Source organism: Bombina bombina, chromosome 3, assembly GCF_027579735.1.
Source record: "Bombina bombina isolate aBomBom1 chromosome 3, aBomBom1.pri, whole genome shotgun sequence".
Classification (NCBI taxonomy): Eukaryota; Metazoa; Chordata; class Amphibia; order Anura; family Bombinatoridae; genus Bombina; species Bombina bombina.
Window position 1 is genome coordinate 219,023,317 of NC_069501.1, and position 19,694 is coordinate 219,043,010.

Genomic DNA, 19,694 nt, shown 5'->3' on the forward strand with positions numbered 1-19,694 from the left:
ACCGCTGTTTTTTTAAGTTTTTTTTTGTGGCTGTAAATAGCTGCATTTAATTTGTGTACACTTTTTATAGTTTAAATGTGTCGAGCTATGTTTTCAATTTTTTTAACTCCTTAAAGTTGCATGTCCTTAAAGGGATAGGAAAGTCACAATTAAACTTACATGATTCAGATAGAGCATGTCATTTTACAGCTCTTTTTATATTCACTTATGCAGGCCCATTTATCAAAGGGCTTGCGGACCTGATCCGACACTGCGGATCAGGTCCGCAAGACCTCGCTAAATGCGGAGAGCAATACGCTCTCCGCATTTAACATTGCACCAGCAGCTCACAAGAGCTGCTGGTGCAACGCCGCCCCCTGCTGACTCGCGGCCAATCGGCCGCCAGCAGGGAGCTGTCAATCAACCCGATCGTATTCGATCGGGTTGATGTCTGGCGATTCCTGTCCGCCTGTTCAGAGCAGGCGGACAGGGTTATGGAGCAGCGGTCTTTAGACCGCTGCTTCATAAGTTGTGTTTCTGGCGAGCTTCCATACGGAGCTTGATAAATGGGCCTGTTATTGTCAAATGGGCTTTGTTCACTTAGTAACGCATGTTGAAAAAGAATATGCACATGTCCTATACTAGTGGGAGCTAGCTTCTGATTGGTGCCTGTATACATTTGTCTCTTGTGATTGGCTAACTTGATGTATTCAGCTAGTTGCCAATGTTCCTTCAGCAAATGATAGCAAGAGAATAAAGCAAATTTGATTATAGAAGTAAAATGGAAAGTTGTTCAAAATTGTATGTCCTATCCAAATCACAAAAGAAAAAATGTGGGTTTTCCTCTCCCTTTTAATGGATTTTTAGATCTGTAATAGAGCAGGTCTCACTGAAAGATTGCAATTAATACAGTTATAACATTTTGCAGTTAACATATTTATACCTCCACAAACTTTGCAATCCATAAGTAAACATTGTGATTATTATATTTAATGTATGTACAAGTTTTATTTACTATATTTACTATAATGGTTCTTTAAACCAGAAGCAGCTATGGGAGAGAATAGATGATACAACCCCTAAAGAAACGCAAGTTGTAAAATAGAGCAGGTTATTCCTGAAATGAACTCTTATAGAGGTATAGTACATAACCAACTTCAGACACCAGCACTTCAGATTCATTAAACTTCTTGCTGCGCACATCTGAATGTGGTGCATAATGTCAGATATCTAGTGGGAGACCATACTTGTTTGCTCTGCTGCAGTTATTCTTTTTACCTCTAGGGTAAATGTGTCATTTGTTTTGAAGGAAAATAATATCACGCCAGGAGGCATTCAGCAATAACGCGGTCTTGTTGCTGTCAGCGAAGGCCGCGCTATTTAACCCCTTACTGTGAAAACGGCTGCTGACATACAGGGATTGTCGACTGTCGTTAACGGGTTAAACAAGAAAAATTTGCTTATTAAAATGGGAAGAACATAACGTTGGGAAAAGGGCCTGCAAACAACCAAGAAATGCTTTTTGAAACATGCAAAGTGTGTTTTCAAAAAGCCCAAGGTGCAAAATAAAAAAATAAAGATTCATTTGACAAACAAGTGAAGATGTGACTGTGTTCCGGTTGATTGGAATACCAGTGTCCTTTATTTCTCATGCCATGTACAGGGTGAGTCATGGATTTAAAAAGTGATAAAAAGATAAATGTATTCTTGTAAGATAGTTGAATATTTTAAAGTGGGGTTTGAATTTAAAAACACCACAAAAAACATGCAGTAAACTTTTTAAGATTATTCTAATTGGTTCAAATTGGACCCCACTGTGCTTGAGCATTATCACAATGGGACCATTTACAGATGATCATTATATTTAAAAAGCCTTCTTCCGCTAACCCTGTCCCATGACTTGCATACGCAGGCCATCTTCTGCTTTTTGTAGACCTAAAACACAAAATTGTTACATTGTTTTGATGACCAGGAATAAGTGACATCCCCAGGCTTTGTGTCCCCAAAGGCTCTTTATCTAGAGTATATTAAGTGTCCAGATATGCTAATTCAGTTCAAGTAATATGTGAGGTGCTAAAGGCTATACAGGAAGAGTATTTTTGGAACTACTTAACAGAAAGGTTATGATTAATGTTTGTGAGTATACAATAGGACCATAGTCACTTCATCCTTATAAATATGTAGTCATACAGCCAAGCAATGGCATGTTGTAAATCTCTCCCAGCACATCCTGTCCCTTTCAGAATTAGCCTCTATAGGTCACAGTTTCCTCATAACATACAAAACAGAGACAGGAGCCATAGACTCACATTGATCACTTATATATTAACCAGAGAGGGCTACATTGCTTTGTCTAGTCAATATTACATCCTTTATGTTCTCAGCTGTTGTGGACAAAAAGTGTGTCGGTCAGTGGAAACAGTATGTGTGTATAAAAGGATTTCAAAATGGAGAATGCCGTACTTGTAATAAAGAAGTAGCAGCTTTACTATAAGTAAAATAAATACTTTATAGGAATGAAGGTAGCATCCTACACGTTTGGAACGTATATAGAGAAAAAATCTTTTATATATACTTTCAATACATTTATTATTATTAGTTAGCTGATGCAAATATATAATGTGTTAGTTATAAAGGGACATTCTAATGAAAAAATAAACTGCTGTTTTTTTTTAGAGACCTAACCCCTGCTAAGATAGGAAGGGAACTGATAAAAAAGAAACTGCTATAATGAAGTAGTGCAGTTTATTTATTAGAATGTCCCTTTAAGTCTCAATGCACTGAATAAAATGCGTACACAAACTATGTTAAAGGGACAGTCTACTTGAAAATGTTTGTTGTTTAAAAAAGATATATAATCCCTTTATTACCTATTCCCCAGTTTTACATAGCCAACATGGATATATTAATACTTTTTTTTACCTCTGTACCTTGTATCTAAGCCTCTGCAGGCTGCCCCCTTATCAGTGCTATTTACAAACTTTAAATTTAGCCAATTAGTGCTGGCTCATGCGTACCTCCACTTAAGTGAGCAAATTGTTATATATGGCACACATGAACTAGCACTGTCTTGCTGTGAAAAGCTAATAAAATGCACTGAGATAAATGTGACCTGCAGGGGTTTGAAAAGGGCAGAGATTTACAGCTTTAGAAGTTATAAAGTATATTAATATAACAATGTTGGTTGTGCAAAGCTTTGGAATGGGTAGTAAAAGCGTTATCTATCTTTGTAAACAATAAAAAGAATCAAGAAGTAGACTGTCCCTTTAAGGCTTCTTGAAATGTTCACTAATGTATAAGTACATTTTGATTTCTGCTTTCCCTCCCCCATAACCTTTAAAATTCAGTTTTAAACCTTTGTCGCTTAAAGTGAAGGTAAAGTGTTTGCAATTTGAAGACCTCATTAGATTTGCTAATATTACCTTAAGTTAATCGCTAAGTTATTTTCTCAATTGATTTTATATTTCTCCAAATATATATATAAATATATATATATATATGTAAATCTGTACCATTACTATGACTCCTCCCAAACCCTATTTCCTGTTTTTTTTTGTCTCTGACGTATAGAGCAGTCCCACCCGCTCTATACGTCTCTCAAAAGCGCGTCTGCGATGCTCAGTTGAACTGCACATGCGCTAATTGGCAATCTCACTCTATTATGCGCATGTGTTAAGCGGCGAACTGATTCTCAAATGCTGATAATTCTGATCTTTGATTTTAATGTGAAAGTTAAGTGCTGTGCTTGTCCGTATCAGAGCGTTCTGTAAGCAGCCAATGACGTAGTGTTGCAATTCATAAACACCAACCAATGCACATGCACGAAACGGGAGCGAGCATGGATTCCTAGCAAGAAATACCACATGTGCATAAGAGCAAGAGGGCGGATGACGTTGAGTGGTGGCTGCCTAACGGCCAGATTTTAAATTTGTTAAAAAAAAAAGGGGGTTGATTTACTCAAGCTTCAGAAAATGTTTTACAATGGCAATAACTTTACTTACAAGCCAAATTAGACAAATCGATGAATGAGTCATATTTATTTGGAAGATATTACTATATAAGAGATTGAAAACAAGGTAAGTTTACCTTAACTTTAATGAATAGGCCTTAAACGTAAAGGCTTTTTTTCTTTTTCCCTTTTATACGGTGACTATGAGGAGTGCACCTAAATCAAAGACTTTTCCTTAGTAGAATAGTAAGCATTTAATGTCAGGAACAGGATGGAATTTTCACATTTGAGTGATATTTTAAAATCTGGTATTTTCAAAAGTTACTGGCCTATGTGTATTTGTATATATCCTGTATATCCATTTACAGGCTCATTCAACCTACGATCCAGCCAGCCCCTCCAGTGCTTATAATCTTGCTCATACAGACCTCCAAACTGTACTCCGTGTATGTCTCAACATGGGAGGCCATTATACAGAGAAGGAAGTGTATTATTACTATTGCTTATTACTAAGGTTACCGTAGGGGGGAGAGCCCAAAAATGTTTTAGCATCAGGGCCCTTTGTTGAGCAGGTTCGTGATATACAAGATATGGTGCACATTAACAGATCAGTGATATCAAACTTTGAATTTTGCCCTTTTTTTTCTCTTGATATATATATATAATTTAGTTCATTTTATTGTATGATCAAATAACTTTAAGATCCATGTAAAGGTACATAAAGACTTTAATCATGTCAGACTTAGTGCTTGCTATTTCTGGCCTTCCTCTTTGATTTACTGGCACTTAAAAATATAATCATGTTACCCAATTACATTCCAGCCCTAATTTTCCATTTTACTTTGTATATTTAAACACTTTCTCTAGCTGTGTTTTAAAGCTCACTCATAAGCCTATATCCATCTGGCCATACATCACAATTGTCAAACATTTTGTAGTCTGCCCATGCCCACCCAGATCCCCAAACATCACCTAAATCACCTACTACACTGCTCAAACAATCACTGTGTAGAATGTAGCATAGTAAGGCCACTGAAGTCTGGAGTATGCACTTCTAATTATTGTGGGAACTGGAAAAAATCATATTCAGAGTTAATTTGCAGTTAAAGGGGTAATCTATTTTATCTGTGTATGTATATATATATATATATATATATATAAACTACACATAATTTTACAAGGAATTTATTATGTGCTTTTAGGTCCCTTTAATTTGATTCATGCATTTTTTATTACATCAACTGTGCCCAAGCAGACATATCAGGTGGTTTTCATATAGCCCAAACCTTGCACCATCAGCAGGAAGCTGATCACTTTCCTGCTAGTTAGTTTGCTCCAGTTCTTCCTTCCAAACAGTATGAATCATTAGCAATTCAGTGGGAAGTGACAAAACCCTAACAATTCTATCATTTCAATAGAGCTAATGGCAGACAAGGCACTGACCAGGTTAATTTTTAATATGTATTATAGTCATGAAACATTATCACACAATAACAGTACATTAAAACATAAACGGACATTAAACTACTGTGTACAACTACAGTGGAGTTAATACTCATCATGTTAGTGGTATTCTGCCCGTGCCTGCAGCTTTATTCAAAACTATTCTATTATTTTAACCCTTCACAAGTGCTGGTTATTAAAGCACTGCATTTTCACACTGGGTGTCGCCATCTTGGAATTTAAAGGGACATGATACCCAAATGTTGAAGCACTTGAAAGTGATGCAGCATAGCTGTAAAAAGCGGACTAGAAAATATCATGTGAACATCTCTATGTAAAAAAGGAAGACATTTACCACAAATTTTCTTAAGTATTCACACCCTAGTGTAATCAGGATGCTAGTCCCAGGACTTGCAAGGGAGTGTGCATCTGGCATGTGCAGGCACAGTCATGTTATTTTCATATTCAGACAAAATTGGAATCCACATGGATGCATTTCAGTTTTGAATATAAGCATTTTTATAATATACATGTGTTGGCAAAAATGCTTCTAATAAAAGCTATAGCTGTTTCAAAAGCGTATTTATGTATGCACCATGCACCAGCATTTTAAGCACAGCACTTGCTCAGAGAACCCAGGGTGCTTGTGTCATTTGATAATGACTCAATTTATTAATTGCTGACATGATTCAAGCCCCACTGGTGATCAGCTACAGTATTTAAAATGATGGTGCACTGAGAATATCTAGCTATGCTTCACATGCAGCGAAAAATGTTAATACTAAAACAGTGATAACTTTAACTAGAAGCATTTTTGCCAATACACCTATATTACAAATATTGTTCTATTCACAGATGTAATAAATCTATGTGTATTTAAATTTTGACCGGAATGTCCCTTTAAGGAAGTCTACTATGAAGTCTTGTGAGATTTCAGTGAAATCTCATGAGATCACAGCAAAGCAATGCATGACCTCAGCACTGCTGATGCTGATTGGCTATTTCTTTTCTACTTGCAGCTGAAGTATAATTGTTCACAGAGCACTTACGCTGGTGAGCTGAAGAAATTATGAGGTAAAATATTTTCCATTTTTACATAGAGATGTTCAAGTGAATTATGTCAGCGTTTTACAATTATGCTGCATTACTTTCAAGTAATTTTGCATATAAATATTACTTCCCTTTAAGTATTCTTGTCCCCTTTGACAGAAGTGGTGCACATTCACAGATCAGTGATATCAAACTTTGAATTTTGCCCTTTATTGCTCTTGAAACTCATTATAGACTACTTTGTTAACATGGAAATTTGCTAAGATATAATCTGCTGTTTTGAGTGGTTGCTGGTCTATATAGATATATTATATAAATAAATAAAGATAACCATTTCCCCATTTTTGTTTCTTCAGCATATTCACAATGAGCCGAAGAGTTGTGCGCCAAAGTAAATTCCGACACATTTTTGGACAGCCTGTTAAAGCCGACCAAATGTATGAAGACATCCGTGTGTCTAAGGTGACATGGGACAGCTCTTTTTGTGCGGTCAATCCCAAGTTTTTGGCTATTATTGTGGAGTCCAGTGGTGGAGGAGCTTTTATAGTGTTGCCACTAGCCAAGGTAAGTTGTTAGAGATGAAGGCAAAATAGTATAAACTTCAGTAGGAATTCAAAAGCCTATATACTGTATATATTTTGGCATAGTCAAAAATATGAGTTTTAAAGATCTCTTTTTTAAGTATGGATATAGAGTATAGAATACAAAACAACCTTTCTGCCCTTAGCTTCACACCACAGTTACATTTTTGTCCAGTTAAAGGAACATTGTACACTAGATTTTTCTTTGCATACATATTTTGTAGATAATCAATTTATGTAGACCATCTGGGAGTGTTTTTGTAACAATGTATAGTTTTACTTTTTTATTATTGTGCCGATTTTTAGATTCCTAACCAAGCCCCAAAGTATTAGATGTAGACTGAAGTCTACAGATTCCTGCTTGCTCCTGTTTGTGTAATGGGTCTTTTCATATGCAGGGGAGTGGGAAGAGGGGAGTGTCTGCTATTCCTGCTTTCTCAGCCCCTTTCAGTGGGGTTCCCAGCTTAACCTCATCAGCAGTGCTAAACTGTGATCTTCTATGTAAGTTTTTAAAAGGTTTAATACTGGATTTTTAGATCAGTGTCTGTGCGTAATTCTTCTTTATAGTAGTGTCTATTACATACACTTATAAGAAAATCGGTGTATACTGTCCCTTTAATTGGGACTTATAATTGTCTATTGTGTATATGGCTGGGGTCAGGTTTCTGGCCAGCTCTCTTTCAGAACATGAGCACAGAATATAGCACTTGTTTATAAAGACAGTCCATTTAAATGGGTTGTGTTTGCATACAAAAAATATTTCATATACAAAAAAGGAAAGAAGCAGTTTCCAATACATTTAATACTGTGCAGATTGTACATCAAATCACTGGAAACACATTAGAGGGAAAATCATTTTACAGCACATTGTCTCTTTAAATAAATTGTTTAATCACTAGCTGTTTTATATGTAATAATACATTATCACCTTTTGTATTTATTTATTTACATTTTAGAGTTATAGTGGCCTATACCACTTAAAGGGACACTGAACCCAAATTTTTTCTTTGGTGATTCAGATAGAGCATGACATTTTAAGCAACTTTCTAATTTACCCCTATTATCAAATTTTCTTCATTCTCTTGGTATCTTTATTTGAAATGCAAGAATTTAAGTTTAGATGCTGGCCCATTTTTGGTGAACAACCTGGGTTGTTCTTGCTGATTGGTGGATAAATTCATCCACCAATAGAAAAGTGCTATCCAGAGTTCTGAACCAAACAAAAAGCTTAGATGCCTTCTTTTTCAAATAAAGATAGCAAGAGAACGAAGACAAATTGATAATAGGAGTAAATTAGAAAGTTGCTTAAAATTGCATGCTCTATCTGAATCACGAAAGAAGAAATTTGGGTTCAGTGTCCCTTTAAGTCAAAATAAAACTTATATGATTCAGATATGCAATTTGAAACAACTTTTCAATTTGTTTCTATTATCTAATTTGCTTCTTTCTCTTGGTATCATTTGTTAAAAAGTATACCTAGGTAGGCTTAGGAGAAGCAATTCACTACTGGGTGCTAAATGCTGATTGGTGGCTACACATATATGCCTCTTGTCATTGTCTCACCCAATATGTTTATGCTCCTTCAGCAAAGAAGACCAAGAGAATTAAGCAAATTTGATAATAGAAGTGTCATGAGATGCAGGACATATGCAGGACACAGCAATGATGGTACAACTCTATTTTATTACAGAGCATAGCAATTCACATCTAGTCAGGTTGATTGTACTAAACTAACTGCGACACAGACACCGGACCTCAGCCCCACCCCCAAACTAGTGACATCACATCCTGCTCTCATCACATCTTCCCCTTTTTCAAAGGCGAAGCATACGTTTGCATATAACAAATAACAAGGTATACGAACAGAGTAGACAACAACATTTTGTTTCGAACATTATATAAACAAATCGGTTAGAAAATATAAACAAATAAATTACATCCTGACTTGGACATCGGAGTAGACTACCCTAGTCCACAGTGACCATGGGATTATTCTGCCCATACTTCCGGTCACTGTTCTAGCTAAAGTCAGTCCCTATATCGGGCCGGAAGTTTCACCACTCTTCCGCTTGATGTAACTTTGCATGAACTGTCCTTTGATACAGAAGATGGTGAATTAGAGTCTGCTGGAGGCAAAGATATATCCCCGCTGTGATCTTGCTGAGGGGAAGGCACCTCTCTTAGAACAGGGGACCCCACCGGCGGTGGTACTGAGGCATCCAGTTCCAGGCTCTCAGGTACAGGCTGAAGATGTCTTCGGTTACGGCGTGTAACCGTCCCTCCCTCCGTAAGGACTGTGTAAGACCTTGGTTCTGGAGAGCGGCCCACTACCGTAGCAGACGTCTTCCATTTCTTCTCATCATCCAGTTTAATTCTGACACTTTGGCCCGCTTTCAGTTCCTGTAAAGGCCTGACAGAATGTCTCCTGTCGTAGAAGAAACGATAACCCTTTTTGGCCTCTTCATCCCTCCTAAGGACTTCGTCCCGAGGAACAGGGCCAGGCGGCTTGAAGACACCCACTGAGGGTAAAGTGGTGCGAATCTGGCGTCCTAGCATCAGCTGTGCCGGGCTAAACCCGGTGGCTTGAATGGGCGTCGCCCTGTATGACAAGAGGGCTAGGTACGGCTCAGATTGCTTTAGAATGAATTTTGTTGTTTGAACTGCCCTTTCAGCCATTCCGTTGGCCTGCGGATAATGTGGACTTGACGTGGAATGTACAAAATCATACTCCCTGCTGAAAGCACTCTTTTTGTGCGGTCAATCCCAAGTTTTTGGCTATTATTGTGGAGTCCAGTGGTGGAGGAGCTTTTATAGTGTTGCCACTAGCCAATGTAAGTTAGAGATGAAGGCAAAATAGTATAAACTTCAGAAGGAATTCAAAAGCCTATATACTGTATATATTTTGGCATATTCAAAAATATGAGTTTTAAAGATCTCTTTTTTTTTTAAGTATGGATATAGAGTATAGAATACAAAACAACCTTTCTGCCCTTAGCTTCACACCACAGTTACATTTTTGTCCAGTTAAAGGAACATTGTACACTAGATTTTTCTTTGCATACATATTTTGTAGATAATCAATTTATATAGACCATCTGGGAGTGTTTTTGTAACAATGTATAGTTTTACTTTTTTATTATTGTGCCGATTTTTAGATTCCTAACCAAGCCCCAAAGTATTAGATGTAGACTGAAGTCTACAGATTCCTGCTTGCTCCTGTTTGTGTAATGGGTCTTTTCATATGCAGGGGAGTGGGAAGAGGGGAGTGTCTGCTATTCCTGCTTTCTCAGCCCCTTTCAGTGGGGTTCCCAGCTTAACCTCATCAGCAATGCTAAACTGGGATCTTTTATGTAAGTTTTTAAAAGGTTTAATACTAGATTTTTAGATCGTTGTCTGTGCGTAATTCTTCTTTATAGTAGTGTCTATTACATACACTTATAAGAAAATCGGTGTATACTGTCCCTTTAATTGGGACTTATAATTGTCTATTGTGTATATGGCTGGGGTCAGGTTTCTGGCCAGCTCTCATTCAGAACATGAGCACAGAATATAGCACTTGTTTATAAAGACAGTCCATTTAAATGGGTTGTGTTTGCACACAAAAAATATTTCATATACTAAAAAGGAAAGAAGCAGTTTCCAATACATTTAATACTGTGCAGATTGTACATCAAATCACTGGAAACACATTAGAGGGAAAATCATTTTACAGCACATTGTCTCTTTAAATAAATTGTTTAATCACTAGCTGTTTTATATGTAATAATACATTATCACCTTTTGTATTTATTTATTTACATTTTAGAGTTATAGTGGCCTATACCACTTAAAGGGACACTGAACCCAATTTTTTTCTTTGGTGATTCAGATAGAGCATGACATTTTAAGCAACTTTCTAATTTACCCCTATTATCAAATTTTCTTCATTCTCTTGGTATCTTTATTTGAAATGCAAGAATTTAAGTTTAGATGCTGGCCCATTTTTGGTGAACAACCTGGGTTGTTCTTGCTGATTGGTGGATAAATTCATCCACCAATAGAAAAGTGCTATCCAGAGTGCTGAACCAAACAAAAAGCTTAGATGCCTTCTTTTTCAAATAAAGATAGCAAGAGAACGAAGACAAATTGATAATAGGAGTAAATTAGAAAGTTGCTTAAAATTGCATGCTCTATCTGAATCATGAAAGAAAAAAATTGAGTTCAGTGTCCCTTTAAGTCAAAATAAAACTTATATGATTCAGATATGCAATTTGAAACAATGTTTCAATTGGCTTCTATTATCTAATTTGCTTCTTTCTCTTGGTATCATTTGTTAAAAAGTATACCTAGGTAGGCTTAGGAGAAGCAATTCACTACTGGGTGCTAAATGCTGATTGGTGGCTACACATATATGCCTCTTGTCATTGTCTCACCCAATACGTTTATGCTCCTTCAGCAAAGAAGACCAAGAGAATTAAATTGTATGTTCTACCTAAATCATAGACCTGTTGGGTCTCTATGTGCTTTTTAATAAACAGAGTGTTGTTGTCAGGCCGAGCATTCCCTATTATGTACTGGCTATTACAAAGACTGCAATATTATGACTACCTCCTAAGGTCTGTGTCACTGACCTAAACACATAGAAAGCAGCAGACTGGTGCAGAGAGGAAGGAACTGTCACTCATTGCACCATACTGTAGTCCAAGCAACCTCTCTCTCTTAATTTGTGTCACTTGACCCAGAGTGAGATGAGACGCGTCACTGAAATAGATTCTTCTCTTTCCAATAAGCAGTCTCCTGTCTATGAGAAATGTCTTGTGATCCCTGTAATCATGCTGTAATCTATTGGTCAAATGACTGACTAGACATGCTTCTGATAAATTAGACCCGTTCACTATTTAAATGGACAAGGACATTTTTTTTTAATGTATTACAACAACTTTTGTTGGGTTTTCTAAAGCAACATTTTATTTTATGTTTTTTGAGTGTTGCCTGTGGGAGTTGTCCTTATCGGCAAATGAATAACTGATATATGAGTATCGGTTGTGCACAAGCAAATAGAAACAAAGTTAATTTAAAGGGACATTAAACACTTTTAACTAGTTCATTCTGCTCTACATGTAAATAGACATGTTCTTTTTAGAATTTTGCTTAATTGTGCAAAGAGCTTGATACCCCAGGTATGGCATTTTAAACAACTTTCTAATTTACTCCTATTATCAATTTGCTTCATTCTCTTTGTATCCTTTTGTTAAAGAGTAACCCTAGTTGTGTGCACGTCATTTTCTATCTGGCAGCAGTATTTGCAACAATGTTTATTGTGATGTTATACATATATACAAACATTGCTGCCATAGAATGCTAGATATACAAGATCTTAAAAAAAACACTTAACCCAAATTTTTTTCTTTTGTGATTCAGATAGAGCATGCAATTTTAAGCAACTTTCTAATTTACTCCTATTATCATTTTTTCTTCATTCTCTTGCTATCTTTATTTGAAAAAGGCATCAAAGCTTTTTTTTTTTTTTTTTTTGGTTCAGCACTCTGAACAGCACTTTTTTTTATTGGTGGATGAATTTATCCCCCAAACAGCAAGAACAACCCAGGTTGTTCACCAAAAATGGGCCGGCATCTAAACTTACATTCGTGAATTTCAAATAAAGCTACCAAGAGAATGAAGAAATATTGATAATAGGAGTAAATTAGAAAGTTGCTTAAAATGTCATGCTGTATCTGAATCACAAAATAAAAAAATTGTGTTCAGTGTCCCTTTAAGCTCATATCAGCCTGCTGAGCCTGTTTAACAAAGGATACAAAGGAAACAAAGCAAATTTTATAATACAAGTGAAATGGAAAGTTGTTAAAAAATGTATGCTCTATCTGAATCACAAAATAAAAAAATGTATGCTCTATCTGAATCACAAAATAAAAAAATGTATGCTCTATCTGAATCACAAAATAAAAAAATGTATGCTCTATCTGAATCACAAAATAAAAAAATGTATGCTCTATCTGAATCACAAAATAAAAAAATGTATGCTCTATCTGAATCACAAAATAAAAAAATGTATGCTCTATCTGAATCACAAAATAAAAAAATGTATGCTCTATCTGAATCACAAAATAAAAAAATGTATGCTCTATCTGAATCACAAAATAAAAAAATGTATGCTCTATCTGAATCATGAGATTTTCATTTTGACTTTACTGTCCCTTTTTTTGCATGTTTTGGGCACAAAGTTTGTGCTTTAGTATCAAGATAACTGAATACACTCTATTAGGATTAATATTAAAACATTTCTGGTAAAACAACCTGCACAGACAATGTCTGCCTTTCAGATAATTCAATAAACCAAGTGTCATTATCAAATCAAAATAATTTAAAGGGAGATGAAACCCAAAATGTTTCTTTCATGATTCAGATAGATGATACCATTATAAACTATTTTTAAATTTACTTCTATTATCAATTTTGCTTTGTTCTCTTGGTATTCTTTATTGAAGGAGCAGCAATGCACTACTGGGTGCTACCTAAACACGTCAGGTGAGCCAATGACAAGAGGCATATATGTGCAGCCACCAATCAGCAGCTAGCTTCCAGTAATACTGTGCTGCTACTGAGCCTACCTAGGTATTATTTTCAATAAAGGATAACAAGAGAACAAAGCAAATCAGATAGTAGAAGTAAATTGAAAAGTTGTTTAAAATTACATGCTCTATCTGAATCCAAAAAGAAACATTTTGGGTTTCACTTCCCTTTAACCAACGTACTCTCAGGAGAAATGGTAAAAAGGTCAGCACTAGCAACTCAAATAATTTCTCTGCTGTAAGGGCATGCGTTTAATTACATCTTTTATTAATTAGTGTTGTCGTGCTGAAGAAATGTTCAGTGTATATTATAATTAATAATAAATTGTGTGCTCGAAATTGCTAAAGCGTGCGCACGATTTGTTAACTCGTGATTGCTAAATCGTGTGCATGACTTTGCTAAATTCTGCGCAAAATGTATTTAATTTATTTACCAAATCATGAGTATGAAGAGAGAACATTTCTCAAGAAGTGGCAATTCTGGGGCTCCATAAAGAATAGAGAATTGATGGGGAATGAAGCAGAGAGAGAGAAAGGTGAGAGAACAAGACATGGAATCTGCAATAGAAAGAATTGTAAGAATTAAAGGGAAGAGAAGGAAAGAACAAATCATAGACTGCTAGATGGCATAAGCAAACTGGTCTACCCTAGTTGACCTCGGCAATGGAAAAAGTCAGGTTTGTTCTCCAAACAAAATGTTTAACTGAGATCACACAGTCTAATTATACACTGCGTGCTAAATTAAACTCAATTTAAATTGCAGACATTTTTTTAATTTTGCTTACTAAAAAAAACAGTTGCAGTGAGCTTTCATTGTTAGTTTTGCTCACTTTTCCTATATTTTCCTTGGAAAAATATGTAAAGATATGTAGGTGTGTATGTATATGTATATGTGTGTATATATATATATATATATATATATATATATACACTGTATATATATATATGTGTGTGTGTGTGTGTGAGTACAAAATCCCTTAAAGCCCTCTTATGCATGACACATGTAGAAATAGCACAGCCTCAACTGACCCTTTGCGACTGCATTGCGTCTTGTGTACTGGACGGTTGTTTTAATAATTGATTACATGCCATCAGTAGCATTAATTGCCACTATAAATATAAGTACCACATATAATAATGATGCTCATTTATACATAGTCAAAAGTCAGTCACATGAGCTTTGCATAACTGTTTGATCAGCATCTTTCCAAGGTCAGAATGGTCACAGTGATTATTTGTGTGTATTTTATGACATGCATCTAAATCCTACAGTCAGGCTTTTATTTAGGCTAATGCTAACTAGGCTTATTCCAAGGACCTTTGAAAGGGACACAGAGCCGGTGCAAGGGTTTTTGGCTACACAGTCGAAGATACATTCTGTCGTGCCCCCCCAAAGCCCCCCTCCCGAAGAAATGATATACCCTACATTAAGCATCTATAGATAACTACTTTATCTACATATGATGTGTTAATCTGATTTATTATAACTATAATAGCTATGATGGTTAATATCTGTATGACATAATGTACCAAAGTGGTTGCTTTGCACAACATAGCAAGTTAGTGGTAGCTCTGCATAATGAAACAAATTGTGGTGAAAACATATAAAACACACAAACCTTGAGGCAGGATGACCTCTTTTCTTTTTCACCATTATACCTAGACTGATAATAGCATGTCTAACAGGAAAATGTATCAAACTGCAGACGGACAAGTTCTCAAGCACAGAACCTGTTCATCTGCAATAACCAAACGTAAGATTGCAGAAGAGCTCTGTTGTTCAATCCTGCTCTTGGCTAACTAATTATGTAAGAGCAGGGCCTGTCAATCAAGTTTGAAGGGATTTATCTCTGCCCTCTAGGATAAGAAGTAGAGAGAAGCTTATTAAATTTGTGGTTGCAGACTCATTCTTTTTAGCCTGAAGTTCTCAAAAACTGCAAATGCATATTGATAAAAGTTCCCATAAGTATAAATGTTTCAAGCCCTATAATACATTACATAAACTTACAGTGGACTGCTGGAAAGTGTTAGTGAAAGTGTTTTGACAAGTGTTACTGTATAGTGATTATAATACACATTTATACACTAATAAAAAGAACACTCTGCACTGTATGATAATGCAAGTTATCTATACACTATTAAACATACTGCACTGTATAATTAATGCAGGGAACCGATACATTGATAACCTATATGCTGCACTCAATGGAGGCTCTTTCATAGGGGTAGAAGGGACGGTGCCCCACTAGTTTTGTGTGGGAATACACTAATAAGCGCTCTCAAATTCGCAATAGCACATTCTCGGCACAGAAAAAAAAGCCCACTTACTGGTTCATGCGATCCACTTCCTAGAATTTCCCAGGATCACACAAACCCATAAGAGGGCTGGGCTTTTTTCCAGGCTAAGAATGTGCTATAAGGAGTTAGTGTTTCCAGCACTTCAGTCAGTGCTTTTCTACAGCAGCTAGGTAAGCCTGCTAAATCATTTACACTTGCACAGCTTCATCTATATATGTTCTATGAAAGAGAGGCCCTCCTTTTTAATTTAAGTAGATTTGTGTGTATTGTATGTTTAGAGCAAAGACAATTGTTTTTGTGAAGCAGGTGAGCTTAACTGGAAAAAAAACAACTTTGCTTTTTGTTATCCTCTGCAAAATGTGTCACGTTGTTTGTTTCTGTATTGATCTCTTGAGTTCTGACCAGATTGAAGCTATAAAGAAATTCAGGCAATATTCCAGTCCTGCCACTGTCTTCTAGCATGCAGTGTAGATGTTTATCTCTCCCTGTAATAGCCATTCATATCAGCAGTGGGAAATGTCACATGCCAGGCATCACCCAAGGTCAATGTCACCCAAAGGAAGATCCATGGCATTTGTCCTTCTTCATCTGATCTGAGCTTTCTAAACAACTAATAAGATGTAAGTGCACTGCAGCACCCTGCTCTATTTATGTATTATTTAAAACAAAAGAAGAACTAGAGTACACTGGTTCAGTTGGGCAGAGCCATCGGAGGTGTGGGATTTTATTTAAAGGGACATTCAAAAATGAAACTTTCATGATTCAGATAGAGCATTCAATTTTAAACAACTTTCCAATTTCTTTCATTAACAAAATGTGCAGACTTTTTATATTTACACTCTTTGAGTCACAAGCTCCTACTGAGCATGTGCAAGAATTCACAGAATATACATATATCCATTTGTGATTGGCTAATGACTGTCACATGATACACTGGAAATAGACATAACTAAAAAAATATATACTACTATTGTAAGTGCTATTGCATTGACTTTTTATCATTCATTTGTTGATTCTGTAAATCTACTGTATTTACTGGTCCTTTAAAGGAGTGGGGTATTGCCCCTCCATTTTCAAAATTCACCATCCGCCACTAGCTACACTGTATAAGTATAATGATGTTGATAGTTTATACACTAAAAAGCAGAACAGGCTGCCGTGTATAATGATGATAGTTGCCTATACACTGTCATGCACTAAATTTGCCCCCCCCCCCCCCCGTTATGGACGCTCTTAGGCAGTTGCTTAATCTTCCTCTATTGTAGTACTGGCCCTTAGGGGGCACCACAATTAACTACAACAGAGCCTCGTCACTTTTTGCATAAAGAGAATCCTTTTAACCAAGCCTGCATTTAATATGGTTGGAAAGTCATGGTGACAGTTAATAGGCAGTGGTGGACTCTTGTGCAAGATCACCATATGTGATACTCATTGTTTGCTAACTGTACAAGTTGAAAGAGTGATTTGAATATCAAACTCTATAGAGGAGTATTTGTATCTTCCCAAGTGAAACTTCACATGAAATACCAGACACTGCAGCCCTATTATGCCAGCTACATGTCAGTGTGTCACCTGAAGTTCATAGCCATTATAGCTCACAATATGGCATCTGTATTTCCAACTTCTAGACAGATTCATGGCCCCTTCAGGCAGTCCAGTCCATGCTTTGCCAGATACATAAGTGATTGACACCAGATTAGATGTATTGTCCCTGCAGCTTCTGTTACACCCGCTTTATTTCGAAGTGAGTGAATAAACCAGATTCTTAGTCCCTGCAACCTCCATAATGTCAGCTATACCCAAAATGGGTTGTGTATGACTTGTGCAGTTCACATTATGCCAGCAGTATGCTCAAGTGTGAGCACAAATTAGATGTTTGGCTTTGTAGCCCTGATCATGCCAGTTTCATTCCCAAACAAGATCCCAACCTGACGCTTGCAGCCCGTTACCTTCTGTTGCTGGTGATGCTGGTTCTCTGTTTATAGACTAGAAGTGGGAAGGTGTTGAGAGTGCTTTGGCTGGTTCTGCTCCTGTTACTATGGAGAACATAGGGTTACTTTGACAGTTCCTTAGGAGATCAGCAGATACCCTTATTATAGGGATAATATACATTATTACATGCAAAAGAGTTTTTATTTTTGTGGCTATATACTGTAGATGGTAATTATGTCCACCTGGCCTTAAACTACAGAGAGATGTTATTATTGTGCCCTCACAGCAATGACTCCTTAACGTAAAGCAGCTGCAAGCTGAAACTGTTAAAGGCCCCTGTTGTTTGTCTATTATAACCCTTAATTGTGCACGCTGACAACAAGGGGGCAATCAATTAAAGCAGAATAAAAGGAGCAGAAGGGAGGGGAAGTGAAAACTGAAATGGGTTAGGACAGAAATACGCTTCTTGTTACAGCCTTTATAGCAGATTTACATATATATCTATCATTAAGATTTCCTATAAATAAATGCACTTCACTCTCTGTAGTGCTTCTGTCTCTCTTTTCCCTTGGTGCTTTTATTCTCTGCCTTACTGGTGCTTATCTGCCACCATTCTTTTTCCCAGTCTCCTTCCTTGTTGCTCATTCTATCTCTTTGCTTCCTTCAGCTTTTTAAAGTTCCATGAATGTTACCCTCTTAAAAAACAATTCTCCATCCAGATTCCACAAACTACTGAAGTTGGGATTCCCCTAGAATTACTTAGCAACATTATAGTATTCCCTAAAAAATACACTCTGCTGATACTTTTGTGTTCATTTTTGATATTCAAATTTGTATGTTTTATTGACTACGTTGTAACTTTATTAAGCTGCATTCACAGCTTTTAATGCTTTGTGGATGAGACTCACTTATGCCACAAATTTAAGATGCAGGAACTGCTTCTTTTGACTCTCCGCCACCTCTGAGGTAGCAAGAAATATCACTGAAACTCGCTTGTTCAGAGTGAGTAACATGCCTTGCTCTTGCACAATTGGTTGCACTAAAACTGGGGATGTCATTGCACAAGAAACCTTTTGTGCAATGTTAAATTTCTCCACACAATACAACATGGCAAGTGACAGTTGCAGACTGATAGAATCTCTACTCGCAAACCTGTCTGTCTGCAATCATGATAAATGTTGCCTTATATGTAGGCAAGACTTTATTGTTTGTTAATGGCTTACATCTTTTTTTATTGCCTTGTGTGAGTGCAAGCATTAGTCTTATGTTATTTATTCTTATGTTTTATTCATCTTGGTAATTGTAGTTTTTATTGGTATTCTGAACATTAGTTACAAGTGTTAAGAATACTGAGGGAAAGGGTAAAAGACAGGTTCAAGAGATGACAGAAAAAGCAAAATGCACTTATATCCGTAAACATGTCCCTTGCAAGAACATTAAACACAATATATATATATATATAGTCAATAAAAAATGAGATAAGGGGCAGTCTCCAGAGGCTTAGATACAAGGTAATCAAAGAGGTAAAAAGCATATTAATAAAATAGTGTTTGTTTTTTATAAAGATAGATAATCCCTTTATTACCAATTCCCCAGTTATGCATAACCAACATTTTAAAGTAGACTGTCCCTTTAAGGTTTGGTGAAATTTAACCATCCAACATTCTACACAGTGATTGGCTAACTGCAAGTCTACATAAATCTGTTCGTAAGTGGCTACAGCCAGTGACATGAATTACAACTGCTACTGAAAATGTACAGAAAATTATTATTAAATTGTATTTATATTTCATTTTGATGCAATCCTTATTTAATGCAATGTTTAACTGCTGATATACCATAGCACACACACACAATATATATATATATATATATATATATATATATATATAT

The 19,694-nt window shown here is 36.3% G+C and overlaps 1 protein-coding gene across 2 annotated transcripts in view; it reads left to right on the plus strand.

The window, feature by feature from the left end:
* Window positions 1–19,694, plus strand: part of CORO6 (coronin 6) — a 170,233-nt gene that overhangs the window by 27,435 nt on the left and 123,104 nt on the right. The window contains exon 2 of one of the 2 annotated variants that reach the window (XM_053706146.1): window positions 6,778–6,985. In XM_053706146.1, coding sequence (XP_053562121.1) covers window positions 6,788–6,985 — 198 coding nt within the window. In that variant the 5' untranslated portion in view covers window positions 6,778–6,787. Of the gene's footprint in view, window positions 1–6,777; window positions 6,986–9,751; window positions 9,834–19,694 lie in introns of those variants that run through there. The other variant, XM_053706147.1, reaches the window with a different exon arrangement.